The sequence below is a fragment of the Lithohypha guttulata genome, assembly GCF_036872675.1.
Source record: "Lithohypha guttulata strain CCFEE 5908 chromosome Unknown scaffold_2, whole genome shotgun sequence".
Lineage (NCBI taxonomy): Eukaryota > Fungi > Ascomycota > Eurotiomycetes > Chaetothyriales > Trichomeriaceae > Lithohypha > Lithohypha guttulata.
The window spans coordinates 2,179,110-2,205,922 of record NW_027042751.1 but is presented as its reverse complement, the minus strand read 5'-3'; the positions used below and the strand labels follow the sequence as shown (position 1 = coordinate 2,205,922).

General features: G+C 48.7%; 12 protein-coding genes across 12 annotated transcripts; 9 read left to right on the top strand and 3 right to left on the bottom strand.

The window, feature by feature from the left end:
• Positions 1-351: 351 nt before the first annotated feature.
• clc1 (Clathrin light chain) lies at positions 352-1,209 on the top strand (the record flags this gene model as incomplete). The annotated part of the gene is made up of 3 exons (XM_064897270.1): positions 352-391; positions 444-694; positions 742-1,209. 3 exons carry the CDS (start codon positions 352-354, stop codon positions 1,207-1,209), a joined length of 759 nt encoding a protein of 252 aa, XP_064756220.1.
• Positions 1,210-2,156: 947 nt separating this feature from the next.
• Positions 2,157-4,366, bottom strand: MAM3 (cell agglutination protein Mam3; the record flags this gene model as incomplete). Its single annotated transcript, XM_064897269.1, has 2 exons — positions 2,157-3,841; positions 3,892-4,366. The coding sequence occupies 2 exons, from the start codon at positions 4,364-4,366 to the stop codon at positions 2,157-2,159; spliced, it is 2,160 nt and encodes a 719-aa protein (XP_064756219.1).
• A 693-nt stretch (positions 4,367-5,059) lies between these two features.
• Positions 5,060-6,226, top strand: LTR64_002904 (uncharacterized protein; the record flags this gene model as incomplete). Its single annotated transcript, XM_064897268.1, has 1 exon — positions 5,060-6,226. The coding sequence occupies one exon, from the start codon at positions 5,060-5,062 to the stop codon at positions 6,224-6,226; it is 1,167 nt and encodes a 388-aa protein (XP_064756218.1).
• A 335-nt stretch (positions 6,227-6,561) lies between these two features.
• LTR64_002903 (uncharacterized protein) lies at positions 6,562-8,019 on the top strand (the record flags this gene model as incomplete). Its single annotated transcript, XM_064897267.1, has 2 exons — positions 6,562-6,591; positions 6,703-8,019. 2 exons carry the CDS (start codon positions 6,562-6,564, stop codon positions 8,017-8,019), a joined length of 1,347 nt encoding a protein of 448 aa, XP_064756217.1.
• A 704-nt stretch (positions 8,020-8,723) lies between these two features.
• On the top strand, positions 8,724-10,355 carry LTR64_002902 (uncharacterized protein; the record flags this gene model as incomplete). The annotated part of the gene is made up of 1 exon (XM_064897266.1): positions 8,724-10,355. One exon carries the CDS (start codon positions 8,724-8,726, stop codon positions 10,353-10,355), a length of 1,632 nt encoding a protein of 543 aa, XP_064756216.1.
• A 505-nt stretch (positions 10,356-10,860) lies between these two features.
• On the top strand, positions 10,861-13,590 carry LTR64_002901 (uncharacterized protein; the record flags this gene model as incomplete). Its single annotated transcript, XM_064897265.1, has 2 exons — positions 10,861-11,016; positions 11,068-13,590. The coding sequence occupies 2 exons, from the start codon at positions 10,861-10,863 to the stop codon at positions 13,588-13,590; spliced, it is 2,679 nt and encodes an 892-aa protein (XP_064756215.1).
• An 804-nt stretch (positions 13,591-14,394) lies between these two features.
• On the top strand, positions 14,395-15,846 carry LTR64_002900 (uncharacterized protein; the record flags this gene model as incomplete). Its single annotated transcript, XM_064897264.1, has 2 exons — positions 14,395-14,613; positions 14,659-15,846. The coding sequence occupies 2 exons, from the start codon at positions 14,395-14,397 to the stop codon at positions 15,844-15,846; spliced, it is 1,407 nt and encodes a 468-aa protein (XP_064756214.1).
• Positions 15,847-16,147: 301 nt separating this feature from the next.
• Positions 16,148-19,862, bottom strand: LTR64_002899 (uncharacterized protein; the record flags this gene model as incomplete). The annotated part of the gene is made up of 4 exons (XM_064897263.1): positions 16,148-16,896; positions 16,954-19,060; positions 19,188-19,433; positions 19,524-19,862. The coding sequence occupies 4 exons, from the start codon at positions 19,860-19,862 to the stop codon at positions 16,148-16,150; spliced, it is 3,441 nt and encodes a 1,146-aa protein (XP_064756213.1).
• Positions 19,863-20,560: 698 nt separating this feature from the next.
• Positions 20,561-21,303, top strand: CMD1 (calmodulin; the record flags this gene model as incomplete). The annotated part of the gene is made up of 6 exons (XM_064897262.1): positions 20,561-20,608; positions 20,657-20,713; positions 20,761-20,776; positions 20,836-20,961; positions 21,009-21,221; positions 21,269-21,303. The coding sequence occupies 6 exons, from the start codon at positions 20,561-20,563 to the stop codon at positions 21,301-21,303; spliced, it is 495 nt and encodes a 164-aa protein (XP_064756212.1).
• Positions 21,304-21,757: 454 nt separating this feature from the next.
• LTR64_002897 (uncharacterized protein) lies at positions 21,758-22,846 on the bottom strand (the record flags this gene model as incomplete). Its single annotated transcript, XM_064897261.1, has 2 exons — positions 21,758-21,852; positions 21,907-22,846. 2 exons carry the CDS (start codon positions 22,844-22,846, stop codon positions 21,758-21,760), a joined length of 1,035 nt encoding a protein of 344 aa, XP_064756211.1.
• A 434-nt stretch (positions 22,847-23,280) lies between these two features.
• LTR64_002896 (uncharacterized protein) lies at positions 23,281-24,882 on the top strand (the record flags this gene model as incomplete). The annotated part of the gene is made up of 3 exons (XM_064897260.1): positions 23,281-23,508; positions 23,556-24,015; positions 24,068-24,882. The coding sequence occupies 3 exons, from the start codon at positions 23,281-23,283 to the stop codon at positions 24,880-24,882; spliced, it is 1,503 nt and encodes a 500-aa protein (XP_064756210.1).
• An 895-nt stretch (positions 24,883-25,777) lies between these two features.
• Positions 25,778-26,657, top strand: LTR64_002895 (uncharacterized protein; the record flags this gene model as incomplete). Its single annotated transcript, XM_064897259.1, has 2 exons — positions 25,778-26,472; positions 26,573-26,657. The coding sequence occupies 2 exons, from the start codon at positions 25,778-25,780 to the stop codon at positions 26,655-26,657; spliced, it is 780 nt and encodes a 259-aa protein (XP_064756209.1).
• Positions 26,658-26,813: the final 156 nt, after the last annotated feature.

The window sequence follows — 26,813 nt, the reverse complement described above, 5'->3', positions numbered from 1 at the left end:
ATGCGTTATTGAAGCAGCTCTAAAATATATTGACGAGCGCATTGAGCACGAACACTGTTGTGTTACCTACTCTACTGCAATCTGATCTCGAACCTGTCCAGCTGAAGCATCAAGCCTACCAACAGGAGCCGAGCAAGCCGTCTCAGCAAACACAAAGCGCAATAAACAATAGGGGAAACATTCTTGTTGACGCTCGTTACGCATACGTCTCAATCAACGATTATACAACGTCGTTGTGAAGAGTCCTCTCAGAAATTCCGACCGTCACGTCAAGCTCGTCTTCACCACTATCACACCCAGCACTTGGGCTACAGCTACTTCTATTGTCTTTGCACCATTACCGTACCGAATATGGCGGACAGGTTTCCTTCTCTCGAAGACATCGACGCAGGTAGGTAATCCACGACACTTGACAGAAACTACGAGGCTGACGCCGGTCATAGGTCAAACAGACGTTCGTGACGGCAATGCCTCGGGAGGTGGTGACTTTCTTGCAAGAGAAAGAGCAGCTCTAGGTGAAGATGCAGATCTCTTCTCCTCAGAAAACGACACAAGACAAACCACAGTCGAAGACGGTGACGACGATCTGCTAGGAGGAGATTTCTCTGGCGGTGCTCCGCAGACATCAGCTGGCCAGGGTGACGACTTGGACACCTTTGAGTCTTCATTCCCTGCTATGGACAATACAAACGATGTACGATTTTCCTCATGACAGTCGCAACGTAGCTGACAAGATCGCAGAACATCGGACCAGGCGGTACAATTACAGGATCAAACCTGCCCTATCACCCTCCCACGACTTCCTACACGTCAGGCTACGCTGCGCCCTCACAAACCGAAGAATCTGAGCCTATTCGAGCTTGGCGAGAAAGACGTGATGCAGATATCGCGCGACGTGACGAGGCATCCGCTCACAAAAAGGAGGAGACTGTAAACACAGCCCGCAAGGACATTGATTCGTTCTACGAGTCATACAACCGCAAGGTTGATCGACAGAAGACCCAGACTGCCAAAGAGGCTGAAGAATTCCTGGCCAAACGTGAGGATACGACCTCCGGTGGCACTTCTTGGGAACGTATTGCCAAACTGGCTGATCTCAGTGGAAAGGGCCATTCAGCTGGTGCTCAGGGCAGCAGCAAGCAGAAGATGAGGGAGTTGCTGTTAGATCTATCTAAAGACCCGAATGCGCCTGGGGCAACTGGAGTTTAGTTACGCCAAATACTTTCCAAATTGTTCGTGATTGTACTATTTCAGACTATAGCATTCCAGTGTTGATGGATGATCACGGTGGATTGCCAATCTGGCTTCCGACTCGTCAATTCGAAGAAGTGTACAACTCACAGGCTCAGCATGTTTACCTGTACAAGTCGTCCCTTGTGGTGACGCTGACATGCCATATTAGCCAAGCTCAATTCTCGCCGTGCGCAAAACGTGATGAGGTAAATGAAAGCAGATCTCGTATCAATATAGCGTTACCAGCGTTTTCTAGTGAGCTCCCTGAGCTGGTCATGGTTCTGATGAGAGCAGTATTCGATGTTCTGACCTTCAGGATTCATGCATATTTATTCAGAGAGCATTGTATATATGAGCCGCAGAGTCCATGAACCTTGACTACGATATATGAATTCTCCCGAAGCTTTTTATTCGGCACTCCTTTTACTTGACGCTCGAATCTTGACAAACACCACGCAAGGCCGCAACACGTGCATCGATACGCCGCCTGCTCTATAACATCGGGAGTAAAATGCTTTAGACACGAGGCGAAGTATTACTAGCAGGAGCATGGAAGTGACTAGATTGTTTCGTTATGACTGTATTAATAGCACTAGTACAAGCAGCCATCGGTTGACGCATGAGCACTCACGACTGGCCTAAAAGAAGCCGCGACAATAGCGAGAAGTAGAAAATTTCACAGACCTTCACTACTACCTACACTGCGCAAAGCCGATAATATTCCCCAAAGCACTGCTAAGTTGCGTTGTTCTTTTTCTTTTTTGGTGTCAGCCCTCGACACCCAGGAGTACCAAAGCTCTGTCTCAGCACGTACGTAGTATACCCATCCATCATGCTTGTCCCATCGCCGATTATTCTGCTTGTTGTACAGCCAAATTTTGTGTTTCGAAGAAGAGAGAGCAAATTGGAAAACTTGAGAAACTCTATTTCTGCTCGCTCAATAATGGCTCTGTTTCACCGGTTTTTCCATTACGCTTCTTGCGTCTTCGTCTCTTCTTGTTGCCAGCCTCCTCATTCTGTTCTTGATCCTGGTTGTTTGATTGGGAGGAACCTTTTTGAGAGTTGGATTGTTCGTTCTTGGAATGCGACTTGTCGTTGCTATCTTCATCATTCGTGTCACTACTTGATGTAGTCTCAAGCACGACTTTCCGAATTCCGTTTGTGTCTACGATGTTTTCTGTAATACTACCACTTCTGGCTGGAGTTCGGTTGTAGAAGGGGCTGTGGGGACGTTGGTTATTAGGCAGATCTGAGATGGTGTCGTGGCTTTCAGCGCTGCGAGCTGGCGGTCGAAGGATTGAGTCTGATTGCTTCGGGGACGAGTCCGTATCTGCGTGGCCATTCGATTCTTTAGCTTTGTCGGCGCTCACCGGACGTGTCTGCGAGGGTGACTTTGCGATAGAGCCATAGTCTTGAACAAGTGCTTGCACCCCATCGCTGGCGTCCTTACCACCAGAACGAAGTAGCCCTTCGCCAATGCCTGTCGCATATTCTGAGTTGCCTTCCGATATGCGACGAACGGGGGTTTCGCGTTGTAATGGAGCAGGGCTGGTACCATCAGTACCTGGCTTTATCTTGACCGATGCATAGCGAGTGGTCTTGGGTCGGCTAGCGAGATTCGAAGGTCCTAGATGCTTCAGATGTTCTTTATCAATATTTGCTCGTTGTTTCGTCTTTGAATCGGCAATCACGCTGTTGTTGCTTAGCCGTCTCTGTCCATTGGGAGGCTTTGTCGTGTCCAGATCCTGGTTCGAATGACGGCGCATGTCGGCAGCCTCTAAAGTTTGATCTTCACTGATGTCGACGAGGTCTGTGGCGACAGCTCTGCTTGTCTTCGTGTCGTTGGCAGGTCTCGGAACACGTGTGCGTGGGGCTGGGGTCATACGACGAATGGCTTTGTGGACGTCAACGAAGACATCAGACTCGTCGATAATCTCTTCACCAATAAGCTCTTCAATTACATCTTCGAGGGTGACGACTCCTAGAGCACCATGATCCTCTCCAGGATGGTCCGAAACAAGAACCATGTGGGACTTTCCCTCCTGAAAGAAGTTGACAATATCCAAACAGCTGGTCCTTGGACTTGTTTCTGGCAGTGTCGCCAAGGCAAATTCTCGCACGGGTTTGGCATCTTCAGGGTCATAAGTGATAAGCATCTTGACTAGCAACATACCCACAAAGTTTTCGTCATTGTCCGGATGGTGAACAGGAACTCTGGAATATCCTTGAGAGAGGATGTCATCCATGGTCTCCTCGTCGAGAACGTCGTCCAGGGAGAGAGTGAATACATCAGCCATAGGAGTCATAATACTGCCTATATTCTTTTCCTTGAGGTCAAGGACAGCGCTGATAATGGTGACCTCGTCTGCATGCAGTCGTTGTCCAGCTTCTCCCATACTTCGGTGAAGAGAGACCAGTGTCTTTAGTCCCGCTTTCTTATAGGTTGTTCCATGATCTTCACCCAATAGCCAGTCCAGTAGTTTTGCAGTTGGCCATGCAACAGGACTCATGATGTACATCAGGCCGAGGACGAATGGGGACATCCATGCACCAATTGGTAGGCCGTATCGGACACAGATGGACTGAGGGACAATTTCGCCGAAGATAACTGTGATCTGTGTCAACTAGCGCTCTCAGAGAGGTATGTAGTTTCCTTACCGATTAGTACCGTTGAGCCTAAGACAGCTGGCCAGCCACCTCCCAAAGACCGATCAAGAACAATAGGTAGTGTCTCATTGGTAATGACGTTGCTCAGAAGGAGGGTTACTAGAACCCAGTGCTTTCCCCTCTTCAACAATCTCAAGACCTTTCCTGCATTTTTTCTCTCGGCACCCTCGCCCGAGTCTTCAATGACCTGTAAATATATCTCATCCTGACCCATCAAAGCAATGGTCAAACCTGCAAAAGCTCCACCCAGTAGAACAAGAGCTGCAGCAACTGCAAGGTATATCCATAGTTTAGGATCACCAGGAGGTTTGGGGTCGGGTTTTCCCGCAAGTGAATGCAGAAGCTGAGATGCGTGTACAGGAACTGCTTGAACAACTGGAAGTTGACCCAACGCGAGGAAGAGAACTTTAGACAGACCCAACACAATGGGCCGGCCCAGGAGGAATCGATTCTGTGTCGTACTCATGATGGTGTCCCTGGACTTACACAGCCATGATGTGATGTTATTGGTGTCTGAAATGAAGGTTCAGTGAGACGCGTTGTCAAGAGTGGTAGCTGCGGCTCGCGTGACAAACGACCAGGCACAGAGAAGGAAATGTCGATGACAGTGATTTATACAAACACAATGCTAATGATGTTGAAGGTTTGTCTAAGATGCTAAGTGATCTGCTCGACGCAGGTACTTTGACGAGTAATTAGAGCTCCGCGTGAGAATCTCGTACGCCATGCACGCAATGTGCCCACCTGCTACTGCATGTGCTAGAGAGCTTGGCGCTAAAATGCTTTACTGTTAAATCTAAATTGACCAGAGCTTGGATTTACAGAAAACTGTTCTCTACAGAGTAGTAGTACGTGCTCACATCAACGTAGACTGTAGCTAGCTTGACACCAAAACTCTCTTGCGCTGTGACCAGAGCTTAAACACTCGTGATAAATCTCGGAATCTCGATGATGTGATGATTGGCCATAAAAAGTCTGGGGGAAAAGGGCAAGTCTGCCGCTAGGACCGGGCGGTTGACCTCGGATATTCGAGGCTCTGATTGATGGACTTCCACCCTTGCGAACAGCAGCATCTCATCTATACCTTTGGAAGTCCGTGTCCTATCAACACTATGGGCAGACACTCGTCCTATCGTATTCGCAGTACCGGTGTCCGATCATGTCTACAGTTTTCAGATCAATAGTGAAAACTGCTTTAGGTGTTGTAGCCAGGAGATCATATGCAACTCAAGCTACTTCAGCTCGAATAAACCGCAAAGTCGACTACGAGAAGACACCAATTCTGTACAAGACCGAGAAGGTTGCCCGCGATGCTTACGGGTTGGGGTCGGACGGTGCACTCGAATGGCAGAACTTGAATCAAGCAGTGTGTAATGCGATGCACCACGCCTTGAAGACTGATGACAATGTTATCCTCTTTGGAGAAGACGTTGCCTTTGGAGGAGTCTTTAGATGTTCAAAAGGCCTTGCTGACGAGTTCGGTGGCACGCGAGTGTTCAACACTCCTCTGACGGAGCAAGGCATTGCTGGCTTCGGAATTGGATGTGCTGCCCAAGGGATGAAACCAATTGCCGAGATACAATTTGCCGACTACGTGTTTCCAGCCTTTGACCAGATAGTCAATGAAGCCGCAAAATTCAGGTATCGAGAAGGAGGTACTTCTCAGCACTGCGGTGGCTTGGTTATTAGAATGCCTTGCGGAAGCGTTGGCCATGGGGCTTTGTATCACTCGCAAAGCCCAGAATCACTGTTTACACACGTACCAGGTGTCAGAGTGGTCATGCCGAGGTCACCTTCTCAAGCAAAGGGGATGCTCATCAGCTCAATACTCAACTGCAATGATCCCGTCATCTTCATGGAGCCGAAGACCCTGTATAGAGCGGCTGAGGAGTTTGTACCTCGTGATGCATTCAGCCTGCCGCTGGACAAAGCGGAAATCTTGAAGGAAGGCACGGACCTGACAGTCATATCTTATGGTCAGCCACTATACCTCTGTTCGGAAGCTATACAATCACTGGAGAAGGAGATCAAAGGATTGAGCATCGAATTGGTTGATCTAAGAGCAATTTATCCTTGGGATCGCGAGACTGTATTGAAAAGCGTTAACAAGACTGGTCGAGCTGTGATAGTGCACGAAAGTATGCTCAATGCTGGTGTTGGTGCGGAGATGGCTGCAAGCATTCAAGAAGGCTCTTTCTTGCACCTGGAAGCGCCTGTGGCTAGGGTGACCGGCTGGGATGTTCATCCCGGATTGGTGTTCGAAAAGTACAATATTCCGGATGTTCTGAGGATCTACGATACCATAAAACGGACACTGAACTACTAAGCAGTGAGGGTGTGCATGAGCTGGGTATGCACACACCACGTTATTCGGCTATACAGAAGATTTCACATGGCGATTGGCGGCACTATACAACACAGGGACAGCGTGGGTCTGGCACAAAAGCATCAGCGGGATGTACTGGATGTGCACAAGGCGAATGACGCTTGCCCAGACGTCTCGTGCTTGTCAAGAAAAGTTAGTGGCAAGGACGCGACTGCCATGCGAGGCTGATAATTCATAAACACGAAGTTGCGGGGTGTACAGCCTTTGTGGAGCTGATTGTGTGCTTGTGATTGGCTCTCTGTCTTCCTAAGCATCGCCGCAATGACGTCTCTTCCATGCCTGCCTCATATGCGTTTGACGCCCAAGTGAACATCGATTACCATATCTACCAATTCATAGAGACTTTACAACTTACTAACCTTTGTTCGTTATCGAGACCTTGTTTCATTCAGCTCACCAATTGTGCTTGCGAATAGAGTATCGCCTATCTGAGACATCACACGGTTAGATCAATGTCGGGTTACTATCCTCCTTCCGGGCCTCCGCCCCAGCAATTCGGGCATCCTCAGCAACCTCCTCCACCTCAAGGACACTGGGGAGGCCCTCCTCAGAACAGTATGGGAGGATATGGAGCTCAGTTTCAACCTCCTCCTCACCCTCCGCCAGGTCACAGCCAACCATGGCCACCACAAGGTCTGCCACCACAAGGAATGGCACCAGCAAGTTTCGCTCCTCCGGGACAGCCTGGATTTCAGCAAGGCATGCCCCAACAAGGCTTTCATCAGGGACCGCCACAGATGCCTCCTCAGCAAGCGTATCCTCCAGCGTCAATGCCTTCTCCCGGTTACGGGAACGATGTCGCTCAGATGAATGCCAATCCAGACGTTGACGCCCTCATGAAAGCCATGTCCGGAATAAGACGCGATCATACAACGGTCATACGCATATTGTCCAAGGCCGATCCACGTTATCCAGCACTGCTACGTCAGACATATGCACAACGCAATGGAGGAGCAAATCTTGAGGCGAAAATTGAATCGACGTTCCGCTCCCACTATGGTGATGCTCTACTCCAACTTGTTCGAGGGCCTCTATTGGCGGATGTTCACAACATCAACCGAGCAATTAAGGGGCTAGGAACCAAAGAGGATATGTTAAATGACGTCCTTATTGGTCGCTCCAACGCTGATATGCAAGCTATCAAGGCCACATATCAGACTGTATTCAAGAAGACTATGGAGTCCGATGTTGGAGGAGACCTTTCTTTGAAAACAAAGACGATGTTTCAGCTCATTATGCGAGCCTCTCGAACCGATGAATCCTATCCCTACAATCCGGTAGAAAACACCCGCGATGTTGACGCGCTCTACCACGCTATGCGAGGCCCGTCCATTGCCACGAATCAGGAACAGGTCTTCACCGTTCTGACGCAACGTTCCGATAACCAGATCCGTGCTATAGCCCATGCATACCAGCAGAAATACCACAAGTCACTCGAGGACGCTATTCGCTCCGGCTTCTCAGGTCATATGGAAGATGCTCTCTTACTGGCACTAGGAAGAGCTACCGACAGGGCGAAGACGGATGCATTCGGAATGGAGGACACGATGAAAGGTATGGGCACAAAAGACAATCTGCTCGTAAACAAGACAGTCAGAGTACACTGGGATCGACAGCACATGGATCAAGTCAAGAAGGCTTACCAGCACTTCTTCAAGAAGGATTTGATATCAAGGGTCAAGGGTGAGACCAGTGGGGATTACAGGGATTGTCTGGTCGCTTGTTTAGCCTAAGAGGTGAACAATCAGTACTGCTCAGCACCTGTATATTGAACACATAAGCGCCGGTCAGTGTCAAGGCAAGAGAAGAGTATTGGCGAGGTTTGTGAAGCTCACGATTGATGGTTTGGGAGGTTTTGTGATTTTTGAGATACCCGAGGTTCAGGTGGAACGAGTGACACGATAATCCTACGTATGCTTTAATTGTTAATAGCATTACATTTTGTTCCTACTTGTTTTGATGTCAGTCTTGACGTTTCTGTATCTTATGCAGCCAATTCTACACTTTCAGTTTCTGCCTGAACAATTTGTCTGGTATTGCCAATGCTAGTAATCAGCAGCATAACCAAGATCGTACTCGTAGCCGGCCAGAAGTAATTTTTATAATCCGGCTATGACATCCCAAAGAAGGATTCGCGAAGCTTTTTGATGGCTGTCTCTTCGCAAACCATACCCTAACGGGTGGCTAAGATACAGAACGCTAGGCCTGTATGAGCCATGACGGCGGTAACGAAGACATGTGATTGAGCCACATGGACAGCGTCATCCATTCAAAGTGGTGGCCAATAACGTGGTAATCATATTCGAGCCAGGCTGTTCCATTGGTATGGGCTCATCCGGGTTGCCTAATTCATTCTTAAGATCACATTTTTGAGCGACGACTTTGACCTTCTGCTAACGCTCCCACATTTGTAATCTTTACAAGTCAGCCAGCAACCATGGGTATGGTTGGACCTACAACCTTTTGGAGCTCGTACACATTCTGGACGGGCTCCTCCATTGCAGCATCGATACTGCTGGTCAAAGCTGCTCCAGAGTTCACTCTCAGTCAAAGTGTTACAAAGACAGCCATTGCTATATTCTTCGCGCAATGGCTTGTGTACGGCATATATGCTGTGATCCTGTACCCGAGGTATCTCAGCCCATTACGCCACCTGCCCACAGTGACGGAAGGGAGTAATCCGATCATGGGACAGTGGTTTGCTATCACTAGAGAAGCTTCTGGCGAACCGATGCGAAGGTGGACGAATACAATCGAGAATGACGGCATGATTCGGTACCTGGGCTTCTTCAATCGCGAACGCATTCTGCTTACGAAACCAAAAGCGCTATCAGAAGTACTCAATACCAAGAACTACGAATTCCAAAGACCTGGATTATTGCTTCGAGGTATCAAAGCCATCCTTGGCGAAGGTCTGTTGCTTGCAGAGGGCGATGATCACAAATTCCAACGGAAAGGACTTGCGCCAGCTTTCGCCTTTCGCCACATCAAAGAGCTATATCCTATATTCTGGTCGAAATCCAGGGAAATGGTCAAGGCTATGGAAGAAGTCGAACTTTCAGGTGAGAAGCCCAATGAGGCTGTTGAGATCGGAGGATGGGCATCTCGTGCCGCACTAGACATCATAGGGCTCGGAGGAATGGGTCAAGATTTCAATTCGTTGGCAGACCCGAACACGGAACTGAACAATACCTATCGAAAGGTGTTTTCTCCCAACCGTCAAGCACAAATACTTGGCTTGTTGCAGTTCTTCATCCCAGGCTGGATTGTTCGAGCCCTGCCACTTAGTCGCAACGATGACATCGCGGCAGCGTCCAAAGTGGCTCGTGGCACAGCTCGAAATCTGATCAGACAGAAAAAGGCCCGTCTTGATCAGAAGGAGAAGATGAACCCAGATATCATTTCCATTGCGCTCGAGTCTGGTGTCTTTACAGAGGAAAAGTTGCTGGACAACATGATGACCTTTTTAGCAGCAGGACACGAGACAACTGCAAGCTCTCTAACATGGGTTGCCTATCTTCTTGCGAAGCATCCCGAGGTACAGAGCAAGTTGCGGGATGAGATTCACGAGCACATCAGCAACCTCAACAATGACGTGGATGACACCATCATCGACCAAATGCCATATTTACACGCAGTTTGCCAAGAAGTACTCCGACTATATCCTCCTGTCCCAGTCACACTTCGTGAGGCCGTGCAAGACACTTCTATACAGGGTCAGCCAATCCAAAAAGGGACTGTGATCATGTTGAGTCCATGGGCCGTCAATGCTTCCAAAGAGTTGTGGGGTGACGATGCTGATCAGTTCAACCCGGAAAGATGGATGGGCGGTAAGGCTAACTCTGGTGGTGCAACAAGCAATTACGCTGCGCTGACCTTTCTGCATGGGCCGAGGTCGTGCATAGGGCAACGCTTTGCAACGGCTGAAATGGCATGTCTGACAGCAGCTCTGGTTGGAAAGTTTGATTTCGAGCTGTCATACCCCGACCAAACAGTAGTCATCAAAGGCGGAATTACTGCAAGACCAAGGGACGGAATGCACCTGAAGCTGAAGCCTGTTAAGTGGTAGCTGATATCTGTGGATAGAAGATGCAAAAATGCACGCTTGGTCACCCTATTCTGAACTGGTATACGTGATTGGCTTTTTTTATTAGTACGTATACCTATAAACTCTTCGATAGATCGACTCAGCTCATCTTCAGTAACCTAGAACTGATTCCGTCCATGCTTCCACAAAGTTAACGATATATTGCTTCGGGAATACATCTCATCTAATATTCGGTTCGCTAGGCTCAGTTCCGGACGCTTCGGGCCGTGAAAGCAGGGTTCAGGGCGCCGAATCACGAAACCTTCAAATTGCGAACCAAGGGTTTCGTTCACCCCAGCTCACGAACCTTCCTTGACCTCTTCCTCTCATGGCGACATCGAATGACACAACGCAGCGGCCTCGACTGCAGTTCTCGCAATCGTTTCGCACACAACCAACGCAGGACGCAGTAGCAGATGTAGCACCTTTAGTTCGCCCTCCTGCTGGCGAGCAGGGGTCGCACGATTCACAGACTACTGTCGCTGAAATGCCGACTGCCAATGGCATACGAAGGTCAACTACCAAAGCACACCCGCCCAACGCAGAGCGACTTCACCACAGAATCAATGCTTCTGGAAGTGTGCAAGCGATCGTTGTGGATGTTGACGTTCTTTTCGCAGGATTGCAAGGTGGTGATATTGTGGTATGCTACCCTCAATTTTTCAGTCAAGTTCTATGGTCTTACAAACCTTAGGCATGGTCCTTGGAGACCTACGAACAGCATGCCAGAATAAAAGCTCACCATCAAAGTGTTTTGGGGTTAAGTCTATCTGATGATCACAAATTACTCTTTTCTACAGGTGTCGACTCGATTGTGAATGTATGGGATTCCAGCTCACTCCAGCGGCTATATTCTTTGCACTCTCCTTTTGAAGTCGGAGATATATTCTGTGTTGCGTATTCATCGAGCATACAAACTCTATTTTGTGGCGCACAAAATTCTAGCATCCAATGGCATCAACTGTCGACCCCAGCAGTGCACAATGGGACTGATAACGGAGATCCAGGCTCGCGACAACATAGGTTCTTTGATTCACTGGGTCCGGGAGGAGCACCTAATCTTCTGTCCCATGATATTGATGGGACAGTCCGCGCAGCTGGCGGCCAGATCCTGACAATTGCCAGCAACTGTTACCAGACCTACGCCCACAAGAGCTACATATACTCTATGGTTTTGGCGAAAGGACTACTCGAAGATGAGTCAAAACAGGAAGCTCTCGTCACGGCAGATGGTGGCGGTACTATCAAGGTTTGGGCCATTAACAATCTCTACAATGATGGTCTGAAACTGCTGTTCAAGCTCAAAAGTAAAGGATTGAGCATATATACTCTAGCATACAAGCCACCCTTCCTGTACGCTGGACTATCTAATGGGAAGGCACACATCTATAACCTTGTCTCACAACAGCTTGTGCAGAAAGTGGATGTCTGTGTCGCTGATGTTGCTCAGATACAGATCTTTGGAGGGGGACTGTATTGTGGTTCAAACGATGGCATAGTCACGAACATCAACAATAGATTCGCAAAAGTATCGTCTTGGCAGGCACACCAGGGCAAGATACTTGCGACGGCTATCTCGCAACTCGACAAAAGGAAGATGCTAGTGACTGGCGGAAACGACAATACGATCGCCTTTTGGGATATTTCAGACCACGATGCACAAGCTCGATCCCAAACCAGCGGCAACGACGAATTGTTTTCTAACCTCAGACAGTTTGTATCCTATCGAACTGTGGCCAAAAACCCTGCATGCATTGGAGAATGCCACGAAGCTGCAAACTTTTTGCGTAAACTGTTCAATGCATTTGGTGCAGAGACTTCCCTAATCTCGCCCCAAGAGCATGTGAACCCGCTCCTACTTGCCAGGTTCGAGGCTTCGGTGCACCCGCAACGAAGGAAAACCTTGCTCTTTTACGGCCACTACGATGTAGTGGACGCAGAAGCAGATGTGGGTGGCGCGAAGTGGTTTGCTGATCCGTTCAGCTTACATCCATTGAACGGCTACCTATATGGTAGAGGTGTTACAGATAATAAGGGACCTGTTCTGGCTGCATTGCATGCTGTCGCCGAGCTTGTGCAGGACGACTGTCTCGCCTGTAATGTGGTGTTCTTGATAGAAGGTGACGAGGAAGCAGGATCTCGAGGATTTGAAAAAGTCGTTAGAGATCACAAAGTAGATATCGGAAAGATCGACTACGTCCTCCTTTCGAACAGCTATTGGCTTGACGATCACATCCCATGCTTGACTTTCGGCATGAGAGGTGTGGTGCATGCCAACATCGAAATCACTAGTGGCAAGCCTGACCAGCACAGTGGCATGGATGGTAAAGCCCTCCAGCATGAGCCACTGAAAGACCTGACCGTTTTGCTTGCGTCACTCATTGGGCAATCCGGTATGGACATACACATCCCCAGATTCTACGATACAATCGATCAGCTACAACCTTCAGAATTGAGAGCCTACAGAGGAATTGCAACAGCACTGATGGCGGGTCATCCTGAAATCAAGAACGAAGACGCTTTCACGCAGTCGTTGATGCAGAGATGGAGAGAGCCAAATCTCACTGTCCATTCCATTACAGTTCCCGAGAGCAAGACAGCAGTCACAATCTCATCTCGGGCAAAAGCAGCCTTGTCGATTCGAATAGTGCCAAGTCAGAATGCCGAAGAAATTGCTTCGAGTCTGAAGAAGGTGCTTGAGCAGCAGTTTGATCTGCTCGAGAGTCGAAATACCATCAATGTCAGCATTACAGCCAAAGCCCATCCCTGGTTGGGTAAAGTCCACAGCGAGATCTATGAGGAGCTGCGAGATGCCATCATGGAAGTCTGGAGTCACGACGAAGCTTCTCAGAGACAATTTGCAACGTCCGACGATCCTACGTCTCCAATCACGTCGCCTACTCTGCGCGCTAGAGGTCGAAGAGCATCTGTGTTGACATCCGCAGGCACGTTCACGGCAGCCAGCATACCGCATGAACCACTCTTTATCAGGGAGGGTGGCTCGATACCTGCCATAAGTTTTCTGGAACGTGAGTTCGGAGCACCTGCCGCGATGTTTCCCATGGGACAAGCTAGCGACAATGCTCACCTTGATAACGAAAGAATTCGAGTCGAAAATCTTTACAAGGGTCGAGACGTGCTCAAGTCGTTGTTCTCGAGGCTAGGGACGAGGACGAACTTCAGCCTACGCAACCGAGCATCTACCGTAACCATCTAAGGGCTCGAGTTTGGATCTGAACAATCGATATGGTGTTGCTGGCGCCATCACAGCACTACGTAAAAGCGTCGATCTCGGTCAACGACAGAAGCACGTTCAGATGACGCGCATGTGTCTCCAATTGCTCGTTCAACTGTGTTGGTGATCTCCGCCATGTGTAAATCTAGCAGAAAGATCATCGCAGCTGAAAGAGAAAGCAAGCAGGGGGGTTCGTGGCTGTGCACACCAGCCACGTCGTTTTGTCGTTCCGATTGGACAGAAGTCTGTCATGGCTTCCGAGAGTGCTGTATTGTGGCTTGAACACGATCTAGGCGGCCCAGATTGCCAGTCGTTCTTCCCTCATCATCTCCATCCGTGGTGCAGCGCCAAACAGCGAAATGAGGCACCAGTAGAAACTTAGGAATGCTCTACAATGTAGCCCATACAAAACTGCTCATATTGCCGCCCAATTTGACGTCTTAGACGACTCTCGATGTTCTTGTCTCTTTGTCTACTGCTCTAACAAGGTGGATATTTAGGTCGTTGACCGACATTTACCTCGTTGTCCTTCTGCTTGTCGTTTGTCTTTCACCTACTCAACCTTGAGCTAAATATGTTACAGTCATTGTGAACAACGACATCAGCACGGGCGCCGCACACTTCCGCCCAGCTACACGAGGCTTCTTGCGAACAAAGTGGTGGGCGCAGTTTCGACCTACGTGGCCAAACTGTGACAACATTAGACTCGCATCACGTACCACAACCTGGTCGCATTCTCAATACCAGTCTCCCCGCTAAGTTCTTGAGCAGAAGCTCTCCACCATAATGACAGCCAAAGTCGCCCAGTATATCACGGTGATCGACCGATCGAACAAAGTGATTGGTAACTCTAAACAGTTCAAAGATGTCTTTCGAGAGGCCAAAGCGGCTTATCAGGAACGCAAAGCCGAGATCAAGGCTCAGCGAAAACTAAAAGAAGAGGCAGAACTACAGAAAGCCATTCGTGCAGTGAGCATACAGGACGAGCAAGAGAGGGCAAGCACTGTACGTCCAAGCAACAGTCGAAGACAAAGTTCCCCACGAACACAGCATGCAGATCGCAGAAGTCCTGCCGGTTACCAAGAACGACCAAGAGCACAGCATATGTATAGTAGCGACACATCGCAATGGGAAAGTGGTCGAAGCAGCCCTCGCGAAGGTCCTGCTCAACACATGTCGCTTGGTCAATTCAACGACCATATCTATGGCCCGCATGGCGCAGCAGCTTCAGCTCGTCGAGCCTCGCATACGGTACCAGGCTCACCAGCTGCAGAATGGGACTACTCTGATCCGACATCTCGAGGTTTAGTTCGCGCTCGGACTGATCTGCCGTGGGAACATCGCCAACGACCTTCCCAACAACTTATCCGCTCACAATCTGCCGACGACATAGATCTCGATCTAGCATATGGCGAGTATCACCCCGAATCCCTCATCGTCACATCTCAAGAGCAAAAAGAGAACGAACTAAAATCGCTCGTCTTGAAATGCAGAATGCTCCTCGAAGAAGCAGACTGTGCAGGCCATTCCGCAAAAGCCATAATAGGACATCTACAGAAGAACCCAGATACGCTGGCCGCAGTAGGTCTGACTCTTGCTGAAATATCAAACATAGTCGGGAAGATGGCTCCAGGCGCAGTAGGCATGATCGCTAAGTCCGCGCCCGCTGTCATGGCCCTGCTAGTCTCACCACAGTTCCTAATCGCGGTTGGAGTCAGTGTAGGCGTCACCGTCATTGCAATTGGAGGTTACAAAATCGTCAAGCGCATCAAAGAGAAAGCTGCAAACGAAGACGCAGACCAGCATATCGGACCTGGTCTCGATGAGGCAATCGACGTCCACGAACTCGACAGAATCGAGCAGTGGAGACGTGGCATCAACACGACCGCTCAAGACGACGGCGGCAGTATCATCAGCGGCACGAGCGTCGAAGGAGAGTTTATCACACCGTTCGCTGCGCAAAGCATGGGTCACTTACCTGCGAAGTCTCTGGCTGGAAAGAGCAAGAAGAGCAGCAAAGACAAGAAAGCGGATAAGGAGAGCAAGAAAGGCGATGCGAAGAAGAAACACAGGAAACATCGAAGTGGTAGTGAGGACACAGGCAGTGCAACTAGCCAAGGCACTGAGAGTACTTTCAAGACCAGCAGCACACTGGGCCAGAAAGACAAAAGCCTCATCAAGGTGAAGAAACCGAGTCCATTAAGTAGGATGTTCAGTGGGACAAGCGTAAGGAGTTGAAAGAGACCTGCTTGCCGTTGCCTGTCAAACTATAAGATGTATGACACGATTTATGAGGATAGGAGTTACTCGAGCATTTACCGGGCGTATGTGAAACGATGGACAGCATTTATGGGTATACCTAAGCATTGTATCCGGCGTTTTACTCTAGCCCATTTTGAAAAACATTGCAAGCACAAATACCGCATCTACCGTACTCTATCTGTGACCTCACTACTCCCTTTCACAAGCAATATTATTCCATCATTTCCCCGTCAATTCACCCACACATCCATTCAAGACCTTATACTAGACCTCCCATCTACGCATTCTCCTCCTTCAAAACCTCCTTAAACCTCTTAAATGTATCCAGCACATTGTGAAAATCCTGCTCAATCTCCTCGAATGGCTGGAGGGCGAGAAGCGAGTCTTCGAGCGCTTTGATCTTGGCTGGGATTGTTGAGTTTGGGGGGAGGTAGGTGTATTCTCGGGTACTTTCTGGTGCGTTGTTGTTATTGATGTTCTTTTCGGGGAGATGGTCGGGGTTTGGGGCTGAGAATGGGATTAAAGTTGAGAGATGGTCTTTGAGAGGGTCGTTTGTGGCTATTTTAGAGTTTGTTGCTGGTGGAGTATTAAGTCCTGAAGAAGGGTGTTGTGGAGTTGCGTTGGTGAGGTTGGTGAGGTTGTTGGTGTTTCTGTAACTGGTGCTTTCAGGTACGGTTCGATTGCTGCTGCTTGGTTCTTCTTCGTCTTCGTCGCTGCTACTGGTGTCCCACCTTCCATCAGCAAGCCCTTCGCGTCGTCTTTTCATGAGTTGGGCGTCTGTTAAATCCTTACAGCTATCGCTATCGCTGTCGCTGTCACTGTCATTGTCACTAGCACCATTGCCCTCGTAGTCGCTGTAGATAATATCGATATGGTCTGTCTTGGAGTAGGTATCTGCTGCAATGCGTAAAACCGTGACTAAATCAGCATTGGTCTCTGAAATGTCGTCGCCATTCTTGTATTGTAGCTGCAATTCTGTGGCGGCTTCTTCCACTTTTGCAGCGTCCTCCTCGAGGCCGAGAATATCTGCTAACAGTTAGCTTCCTAAACCACCTATAGACATGTAGAGAGGCTGTGACTTACTGAGAAGATATGCCAGACAGGTGAAGTATCGATCGTACTCTGCAGGCCGTCGCAGTAGTGCCTGGATGAAAGAGACGGTCGGATAGTCGATTTCTGGCATGATCAGATACATTACATAGTCCAGGCAGTTGACAGTATCCTGGACACTCTCTGGGCCATAGCAGTACCGCTGAGGTAGAATATCATCACGAGTAAAGACTTGCCTGAGAACTTCTGGGAAGTCCTTGTGGGACATCATATCATGCACTTTGTCACTAAGTCGATCTTGAATGCCAAGTTGTTGCCTGTAGATCTTGAAGGAGCTGACAAGTGCAGAAACATCGTGGCGCTCATCACGATATCGGGACGAGTATCCACTAAAGAATCCAGTGAGTTTATCATCATCGAGTTCCCAGATATTGCAGTGATTATGCATTCCTAAGTTTAGGCTGGACTGCTCAGGTAGCTGAAGATCTGTCGTCTGCATACCAGGTGTGAGCTTAAACTTTGCTTCCATCCGCAGAAACATGTGCCAGAGGAGATTCAGACTGCGTTTACTGGGATACGGTGAGCTGGATCGAATCCACAAGGCTATATACTTCAAAATTCGGGCGGTCACCTCACTGCTGAAACAGGCGTCCTTACATACACGTAGGAATGTAGGCATAGACAGAGCGATGAGCTCATCTGTCGGGTTTTGCGATCTGATTCGTGGCTGTCCCGAATGTACGGTAATCTCTCGAACTTGTGGAAGTGGTGTAATGCCTACTTCTGGGTTCTTCGAAGAGAAGTCCGGCTCGTGTGGGATTTGGAGAAGCATCTGCTCATATACTCGAAGCAATGATGCCGTCCACGAAGGTCTAGTCCGAGGTTGAATTATGTTCAGAATGACCTGCAGCTTTTCTTCGAATGTGTGTACCAGTTCCCCATCCGGGTAGGCTCTGAGTACATGACATACCAAGAGAAAGGTAGAGACATAGGCATACTCCTCAACGTCGTAGCGTCCATAGCAGTGACTTGCCTCAAGCATTAGATAGCTCCAAGTATGCAGGATGGCATAGCCTATACCTTTGCAGTAAGGCACCCATCCTTGCGGAAGTCCTGGCGCGTTGTCGTCAATCATTGCAGATAGTCTGCTAAGGACACCGCGGGCGGTGCATGGATTCTCGTCGTTTAGATATCTGAGAATTATGGCAAGTCTTAACATGGCTGTCGATGCAGTCCATCCTTCATCGTAGCAGGCCATGATGAAATTATGTAGTCCATCTCCTGTTCTGCTGAAATATACCATATGCTTTTGTAGGTCATTAGCGAAGTGAAAAAGAGCATCGTGTTCCAACTCGGTAATTTCCTGCAACGGATATGTCAACGAACCCCGGGCAGTATTCGCTTTCGTCTTTGGCAAGGACGCTTGCTCTATTTTGTCGAAACTTATCCCACGCCCCTCTAATAACGACCTAGAGAGTAAGAAAAGTGGTGACTTCATCATGTCGTCCTTGCTGAGAAGCACCATCTGATTGTTTAGATCTTTCGGTGCGAGTGTAGTACTTGACACCTGTTTTGTCTTTCGTTCAATGTCTCTGTCTATAGCGGCGCATCGTGCAAGAGTGTGATAAAGGTAACTACTTTGTGGTTGGAGTTTATCTGAATCAGCTGTGGGAGCCTCTTCTTGAGCCCTCATGAGTTGTATGATTGCTTGGAACGCATCAAGCACAGTATAATTGTAGTGATTCTTAACGCTGCGTGGAATGCACTTGACCAGTGGCCTGAACTGCTCGAGGAAGGCACGTAAACGATAATCGATCTCATAGTCAATGACTGCGCTGATCTGCAGGACGTCGCGGATGTTCATCATGACGGCCTCCAAGTGATTGAGTTGAACATTTTGCAGAAATTCGACGTACTGCACAGGGTTATGCCAGTGGCCATCAGGATCATCAGCATTTTGTAGACGGCGAGAGGCAGTTTCCAGAAATAATTTGGCTGTGTCCGGAAGGATATCGGCTCTTCGTCGCGATATTGCTCGTCCTACTTGTTCGACTGCGTTGTCAGGACGTTCTGGCGATAGTGAAGGGTCTCGAGACTTATCGAATCGTTCCGCTGCAGCGAGAATTGCCTCACCAGCTTCCTAGGCAGATGTTAGCAGACGGTCTCTTCCATCGTCCCGCTTGAAGTTTGCCATTAAGTCCAAGATTGAAAGGAAACAGGACGAGACTGTCGCAGCTGATTATTCACACTTGTTGCTTAGGACTTACTTTTCCAAAACGTTTGAACTTTTTGATGGCTTTCTCTCTCCACTCTAGTTCTAGTTGCCGGTCCTTGAGTAATTGGATGTCACGCTGTTTTCTAAGTGCATTTTTCATCCGTATGGTCTTGCTGTTGAGAATTCGATAGGCGTAATGCGTGACTGTGTCATATTCAAGATATGATATTCCATTTGTGGTCTTTGCTTGCTTGCAGATCTCATGACGACAGGGGCGTCCTCCCGGTATATCTATGTCCTAAGTCGATAGTTAGTACTGAGGCTTTATTCTGCAAGCTGATATATCCTTTCCGAAGAGAAGGCCACTCGATAATTGAAGACAACTTACCATAGGACAGAGGTTGGCCTGGCCCACATACCTGTATCCAGCAGTTTCATTGTCGTACTTCCAGTCATTCGGTGCTTTCAGATCTCTAGAGGTCACCTTACGCTTTTTATAGTCAATGGAGAACTTGTGATGGTCTTTCTCGGCGTTTCTTCTTTCTGCTATCAGGCTATCGAAGACAATCAAATCTTTGTCATTCCAGGTTGAGGTATCAATCTTCTCGCTGATATCCCGACTGCTTGCCAGACGAGCTGTAGTGTCAGCTTTGAGCATGTCAGCTTTGAGCATATCAGCTTTGAGCATATCAGCTTTTAGCTGTTCAAGAAGAGCTGCGGTAGCCATGTTGGTAGAAATTGTGGAAAGTAGACGTCAATGGGGAATAAAGAACCTGGAAATGTACTGATCACATGTTAAGGTTGCTAGCACAAATCCGCAAGCTTGACTTCGAGAGGCAACTTTTCTTTCGCAAGAGCAATGTGAGTGCAGGTTTCACCCGTCTCGACTTGCACTCCGGGGTCCACGTTGAGTGGCTGCACTCGGCTGCGGACAGACATCGCGTAGAAATGGCTCAGAGATAGCTCTGTACATGGTCAAAGTGACGATATTCCTAAACAAGACGGCATCGTAGATGTTTCGGCCTTCATTGTGAAAGCGACGACCAACATTTGATCCAGCTTAGAACTCGACCGCCATGGGCTGCTGCTGAGCCAAAAGTCATCACGGCTCTTACAAAGATCATACCTCCTACATCATTCTATGGGAGCTCGACAGTCCACGCAATACAGTTGAGCACTACCGTTTGAAGTCCAAGGAATGCACTGCACGTGATTACTTCTGAAACTCATCAGTTCCTTCCCTGACTGCCAAGCTTGCCCTCTATGGAGCGTTTGAGTCCATGGTTTTGTTTGTCTGCGGGAGTTTCCTACTTCCAAACGAACCCGCATTATCGGCCTTAGCACAGCAGTATACATTCTTAACACCTTCGACCGTACATATACTTACTTCCCTAACACCGATATCAGCATTGAGAACCCCAAACAATGGTCAGTCCATACGTTGGTATTTGCATCCAGCAGGAGAGTGGGGCAGTACGAGCAAGCATGTGCTGTTGGTAATGCTGACACAATTGTTTACAGGCCGATTCTCTTACAGAAGAACAGGTCTCTGAATTCAAGGAGGCTTTCTCTCTATTTGTAAGTGCATGAACATTGCGGTGAGACTTTTGGCTAACGTGGTGTAGGACAAAGATGGCGATGGTTCGTGCTCCTCTTCCAGACGACGACGACCGTAGAGAGAGCGCGACTGACAATTCCAGGCCAAATCACAACTAAAGAGCTAGGCACGGTCATGCGATCACTGGGCCAGAATCCTTCCGAGTCAGAGCTTCAAGACATGATAAATGAGGTCGACGCAGACAACGATGGAACCATCGATTTCCCTGGTACGAGTATGAGGATCGAGGGCGGACAAGTGACTGACTTGCGACAGAGTTTTTGACCATGATGGCTAGGAAAATGAAGGACACAGATTCTGAGGAAGAAATTCGAGAAGCGTTCAAGGTGTTCGACCGCGACAACAACGGTTTCATCTCCGCGGCCGAGCTCAGACACGTCATGACCTCTATCGGCGAGAAGTTGACTGATGATGAGGTAGACGAAATGATCAGGGAAGCTGATCAGGATGGGGATGGCCGAATTGATTGTAAGATTTACCACTACCACATTGGGACGCTATACTAACTACAATAGACAACGAATTCGTCCAGCTCATGATGCAGAAATAGTCAAAAACTACTTCTGACACCCTTAGATTTCGTTTTCCTGGTATCCTCCCGTGTTTCCATGACAGCAAGAACGAATCATGATTGATGGCTCTGATGCTGCTCCAGCACGTCCCGACGAGCTCGCTGTCTGGCCTGGCTGGACTGAGGCGGCGGAAGAGACTATGTCCTCAATACAATGACTGGAACATAACCAATCTCAACGGTATCACGCGCTGAAACAGTACGTGCTGAAATTTACCTTCGCTGGTCTCATATCTTTCGTTGAACAGTCTGGCCAGTTTCGCATGGTCAGTAAAAGAAGGGAAGCCTGAGAGCATCGAAAGACTATCTCGGTTGGCACAATCAGTGGCGCATCATCGTTATGTCAGAAGAGACTTTGAGATCTAGTTGCACAAGACTTAGCCTTTGACGTGTATGGAAATACATGCTTCTACGTTCACGACTCATGATTGTATCAATGCGCGTTGAGCCAAGCGAGCATTCCGTCGAACGCCTTAGATTGAGCGTCGTTGATCTTCTGGGATTCGTATTCGCCGACCACGGCGAAACCTGTCATCGAATGTGTTAGTCTTGCAATTCAACTCCATTCGTGCTTCTACTTACCGTGCGGCACGTCCTTGTAGACCTCAATCTGATGATCAATCTTGTGCTCTTCCAACGACTTTCTTCCTTCATCAAGGACGTCTTCTGGAAATAGTGGGTCATCCTCAACACATACTAACTGTATTGGCGCCTTTATGTTTTGGACGTCCTTCCTGCCGACGAGAGTACCGTGTGCACACACGCCTGCCTTGATCTGTAGTCCTGTGATCATCTGACCTTCCTCAGCTTTGCCTTGCGCCTGCTGTCCAGTTGGCGTATCATGCGTCTTCCCTGATGCTAAGAGAAGCACATAACGACCACCAAAGCAATATCCAACAGCGTAGACGCCATCTCCATGGCTGACAGCATCAGCGTAGTCCTCTCTTGCGACCTTCAGAACACCATGCAAAGTAGGCAAAACTGTCTCCTCCGTATGCCGAGCAAGCCACATGTCAAGACTGAATGACTTGGCTGTTTCTGCAACCTTGAGTTTGACAGTATCGAGCCAGGTAGCATCCGAGCTTAGTGGAGTCTCCTCTGGCTTCGTGTTCGGTGCTGGATCACCCGCGAAGAGGTCTGGCATAATAGTTAGGTAGCCAGCGCGTGCGAAGAGGTCGGCCTGATGCTGGTTGTTGCGAGAATGCACACCCGTGCCATTGGTAAGGAGGAATAAGAGCCGTGCTGGTGTGGTCGGATAGTCCGTAGGCTTTGACACGTAAACCTCAACATCAGAACCAGTGTCGATAGACCATTTTGACAGCGTGCCGGAGGGTGCTTCAGAGGCGATACCTGAAGGAAGTGGTCGGTCAGTGGTGCAATGGTCTGAGACTTGTGCAGCTTGGCCTGGTTGAGGCTCGGCGGACGATGTTTGTTTCGAGGTTAACGGGCTCTTGTCATCCTCTAGTGACTCTTCCTGTAAATCTGACTCTGGTGCTCGGGTTGCCAATTCTGAATCCGCCATCTTGACAAGGCTAGCGGGGACGTCCGGGGCTCAAAACTATACCAGGCGCCTGCTTCCGTAGTTGGGTCGATACAAAGGCTGGCGCTTGTTCCTCAAAAGAGTCTTGGTAACGACTAATTAGGCACTCGGCAAACAGTTACATGCTGAGTAGTTTGCAGTGCATCAATGACTGAATAGAGGGAGTTATTCTGAATCCAGAGTGGACCCCTGCCAGTGGTATGTGGTGGATTGTGAACGGAGTGGTTCGGCACGTGGTTCTAGCATTCGGCGAGCACATGTCAGTCCAACGCTGTTCCTGCATGACATCGCTGCACTTCCGCCGTTCCTGCTCGTTGTAACAGCTTCAGAACATTCGCGATTTGCGTCAGTCACATTGCTTGTGAAGATGTCTCAGTCTATCTGCTCCTTGCAGCTATACAGCATATTTATCTATGATGGCGTTCAGTCCATTCCAGTGGCTGTACTCAATACTGCAATGGATTCTGACTAGCATCTTCTCGCCCGATCCTCCGGCTCCTGGTGCTCGATTGCGACGGCCTAAAATTGCCATTGTTGGTGCTGGTCTGACGGGAGTCTCAGCTGCCAGTCATTGTGTTGGCCATGGCTTCGATGTTGTACTCTTCGAAGCAGGAGGGAAGGATCACCTTGGGGGAATATGGAGTGTTTGTGCCATAATAGCATCCTTTGACCACATGCTAATATGTTCCAGAAAGTCAACAGCACATCCGGACTCCAGATCCACAGTATCATGTACCGTTTCCATCCTGGAGTAAAGTTTGACGAGGGCTACCCTAAGCAAAATGCGATCGTGGGACAGGTCGAAAAGCTATGGAAGATGTATCACCTTGAGGACAAGACGTTGTTCAACACCAAGGTCGAGAAGGTTTATAAAGACAAACAGAATCGTTGGATCGTCAATGATCCCTCGAATGGCAGATTTGATGGCGTGATCGCTGCGGTTGGTACTTGTGGTGACCCAAAGATTCCTCATCTCCCCGGCCAGGACAAGTTTAAAGGAGAGATACATCATTCTTCTAACCTTGATGGCATCGACGGCAAGGGCAAGAAAGTGACGATCATTGGTGGCGGAGCTTCAGGTGTTGAGGCCCTTGAGTGGGCAGTAGAAACAGGTGCTAGTGAGATCAATGTTCTTGCTCGATCAGACAAGTGTAAGTGTCTATGGCATGTTTTCTGTTACACCGGCTAACTCTTTATCCACAGGGATCGTTCCTCGTAACGCCTTTGTCGACATCCTCCTCGCATTCAACATTTTCGGGCAAGAAACCTTGTTCTCGTGGGTACCCGAGAATATCCTTAGGTTGTTCTTCTATCGTGACCTGAAGGACATCGCTCCAGCTGATCAAGGTCTATTCACAGAAACTCCTATGGTCAATTCAGAAATCTTCAGACAAATACGCCAGGGCAAGGCCAAATGGCTTAGAGGAGATATCGAAGACTTGACTGAACAAGGTGTCCAGTTCATTAAACGTGCGAAAGGAGTTCCCAAGGGTGGGCCTGGACATTCACTTTTAGTCGAGGCAGATGTGATCATTATGGCGACCGGCTATAAACGTCCCTCGCTTTCTTTCCTGCCTGACGAGGTCTTCGAAGAGCCTTACGGACCGCCAAGATGGTATTTGCAAGTATTTCCTCCATCGCATCCTTCCATTTGTGCCAACAACTGCACGTACGTCAACGCAATTGGCACGGTCGGCAATTACCATATCGGCATCTATACTCGATTACTGTTAATGTTCCTGGTCGACCCCTTAACAACACCAAAGACCTTTTGGATGAAGAGGTGGATTGACATGACCTCGACCCTCAAGGCACTCGCGCCTACCAGAGCCTTTGATTTCTTCACATACTCTGAGCTCATCTATTGGTTCTGCTTCGTGGTGTTGATAAACCCTTTTCGATGGAAATGGGCGCTTTTTGTGTTCTTTGGTATTGGCAAAGGACTACCAGCACGAGTGGTTGGACATGAGGACCGCCTGAGGAATGGTCTAGGCTACAAAAAGAGCTACTTAGATTAGGATATGCTTTGCGGGTTGGGTAGAGTCGCCTCTGGGTCGAAGACTGCCGAGACAGTATGGAGGTATCAAGATGTATCTTCGAGTCAAGATGTCAGACTGAGAGTGTCCTTCGAGTGTCCTTCGAATTTGGTCCTTGGATAGTATGGTAGTATAGATTAGTATGGCATAGCAGACCGAAGCTTACATCGAAGCCTAGTACACGTCGAGATTGGCTAGCTCAGCCATTGTGCAATGGCATCCAGTACAACGACACTGTCATCCCATCGGGGTAGTGCATTAGGACCTGGAGGTGTGTATTCTTTGCGCCGAATTGTGATGCTCGTACCATTATCATCCTACTTCCTTCCGTTTACAGCGAACAGGGTTCTGAGGAAAAATTTGTCGCAAAAAGGGCCAAAAAGTTTGCAAAACAATCAACAGCGAGGATTCGCTGGTTGTCTCCAACCCAACTACTAACTCGTCGGCGCCTGGCTTAAGTACGGGTGATCGAACGGGAACCCCTGTTTTCCAAACCCTATGGTCGATTGCGAAGAAACAACGATCGTTCCTAATACATAAACCTCTACATTACCTGGCCACCAACGTGGATAGGTGGTAAGAAGCGATACAGATGCCTCGCAAACGCGACGTCTGGAAACGGCTAGCTTGACTACCTAAACTGCAGCCCGGAATGCTTGGGTTTCAGGCGACACCAGGCCCTGGTCGTGGTGCCCACTTTCACATGTCAATCAATGTCGTGCGGTCCAGCTTTGGAGCTTTCCTCTGAGCTTCCCGTCGTGTTGTCGATTCAGAAAACGACTTTGAATACTGGCTATCTTTATCGCCAACATGGGCTATCGTTTTGTCGCGGTTGCTCAATGATACAACCCTTCTTTTAGGACGCTTGTCTACCACCATGGAGGATCCCGTCAAGGACATCGTCCCTCTTATACACACATTGACTCAAGCGATACCTTCGAAACAAAAGGAAGCCGTGGAGAATTACTTTACACCAAACGCGGCTTTCGCCCATCCTTTTTGCAAAACCGGCTCCTGGGAAATCGACCTCTTCGATCTGAACTCAAGATGGGCTACGCTCATGATCTACCAGTGGTATAAGATCCTATCACCCCGGATCGACTTGGAAGTACTCAGCGTTACCTTCAACGAAGACAAGCTCATTTTGTACGCGGACATACACCAACACTTCAGACTCTGGCTCGTACCTTTCTACGACGCGGACGTACGATTCACGACGTGTCTACACCTTGCTGAAGGCGATGAGACAGGTCCGGTATCAGCCCTAACGAAGAGGTTTGAAAACCGGTACAGAAGAACAACTTCTTCGAAATCATCCTATCATGATGTGCCAAATGGAATAAATGGAGAGCCTGTGAAGCTGTACTACATAACGTTGCAAGAAGATTTGTATCAGACCTCTGAGTGGATCAAGTTTCTAGTGCCTTGGGGTGTTGGTGCTACCTTGGTTGCGACTTGGCAGTTTTATGCCACTTTCTTCTGCATCCTGGGTTCAATAATACTTTACCCATTGACGATGTGGAAGGAGAAGACTAGAGCCGATGTGCCGAAGCAGATCCTGCCTCCTCGGCGGTTTGTGGATGATTAGCTGATACGTCTTGGCCATCTCCTCTATACACTGTTTGAGGGCTTGGGTATAACCACTTCAGTACTGAATGACTGAAGCATGCAGTTCCGTGGCAGACGATCCCACGGACACGACAATGAGCTTAGAGGAAGGAGTGTTGGAGATCCACGGCGGATGCAGCCTCATCTAACTCAAAATAGTCGTTGCTCTTAGCTTGTTCAGGAGATACACATGCTCGTTCAATCATGCATGCTAGAAGAGCGAAGTGGTAAGAACTATGGCAGCATGGTTATCAAAAATTTTGAGACGCTGTATAGAACTGCTATCGCTATGATACTAGCCAGCA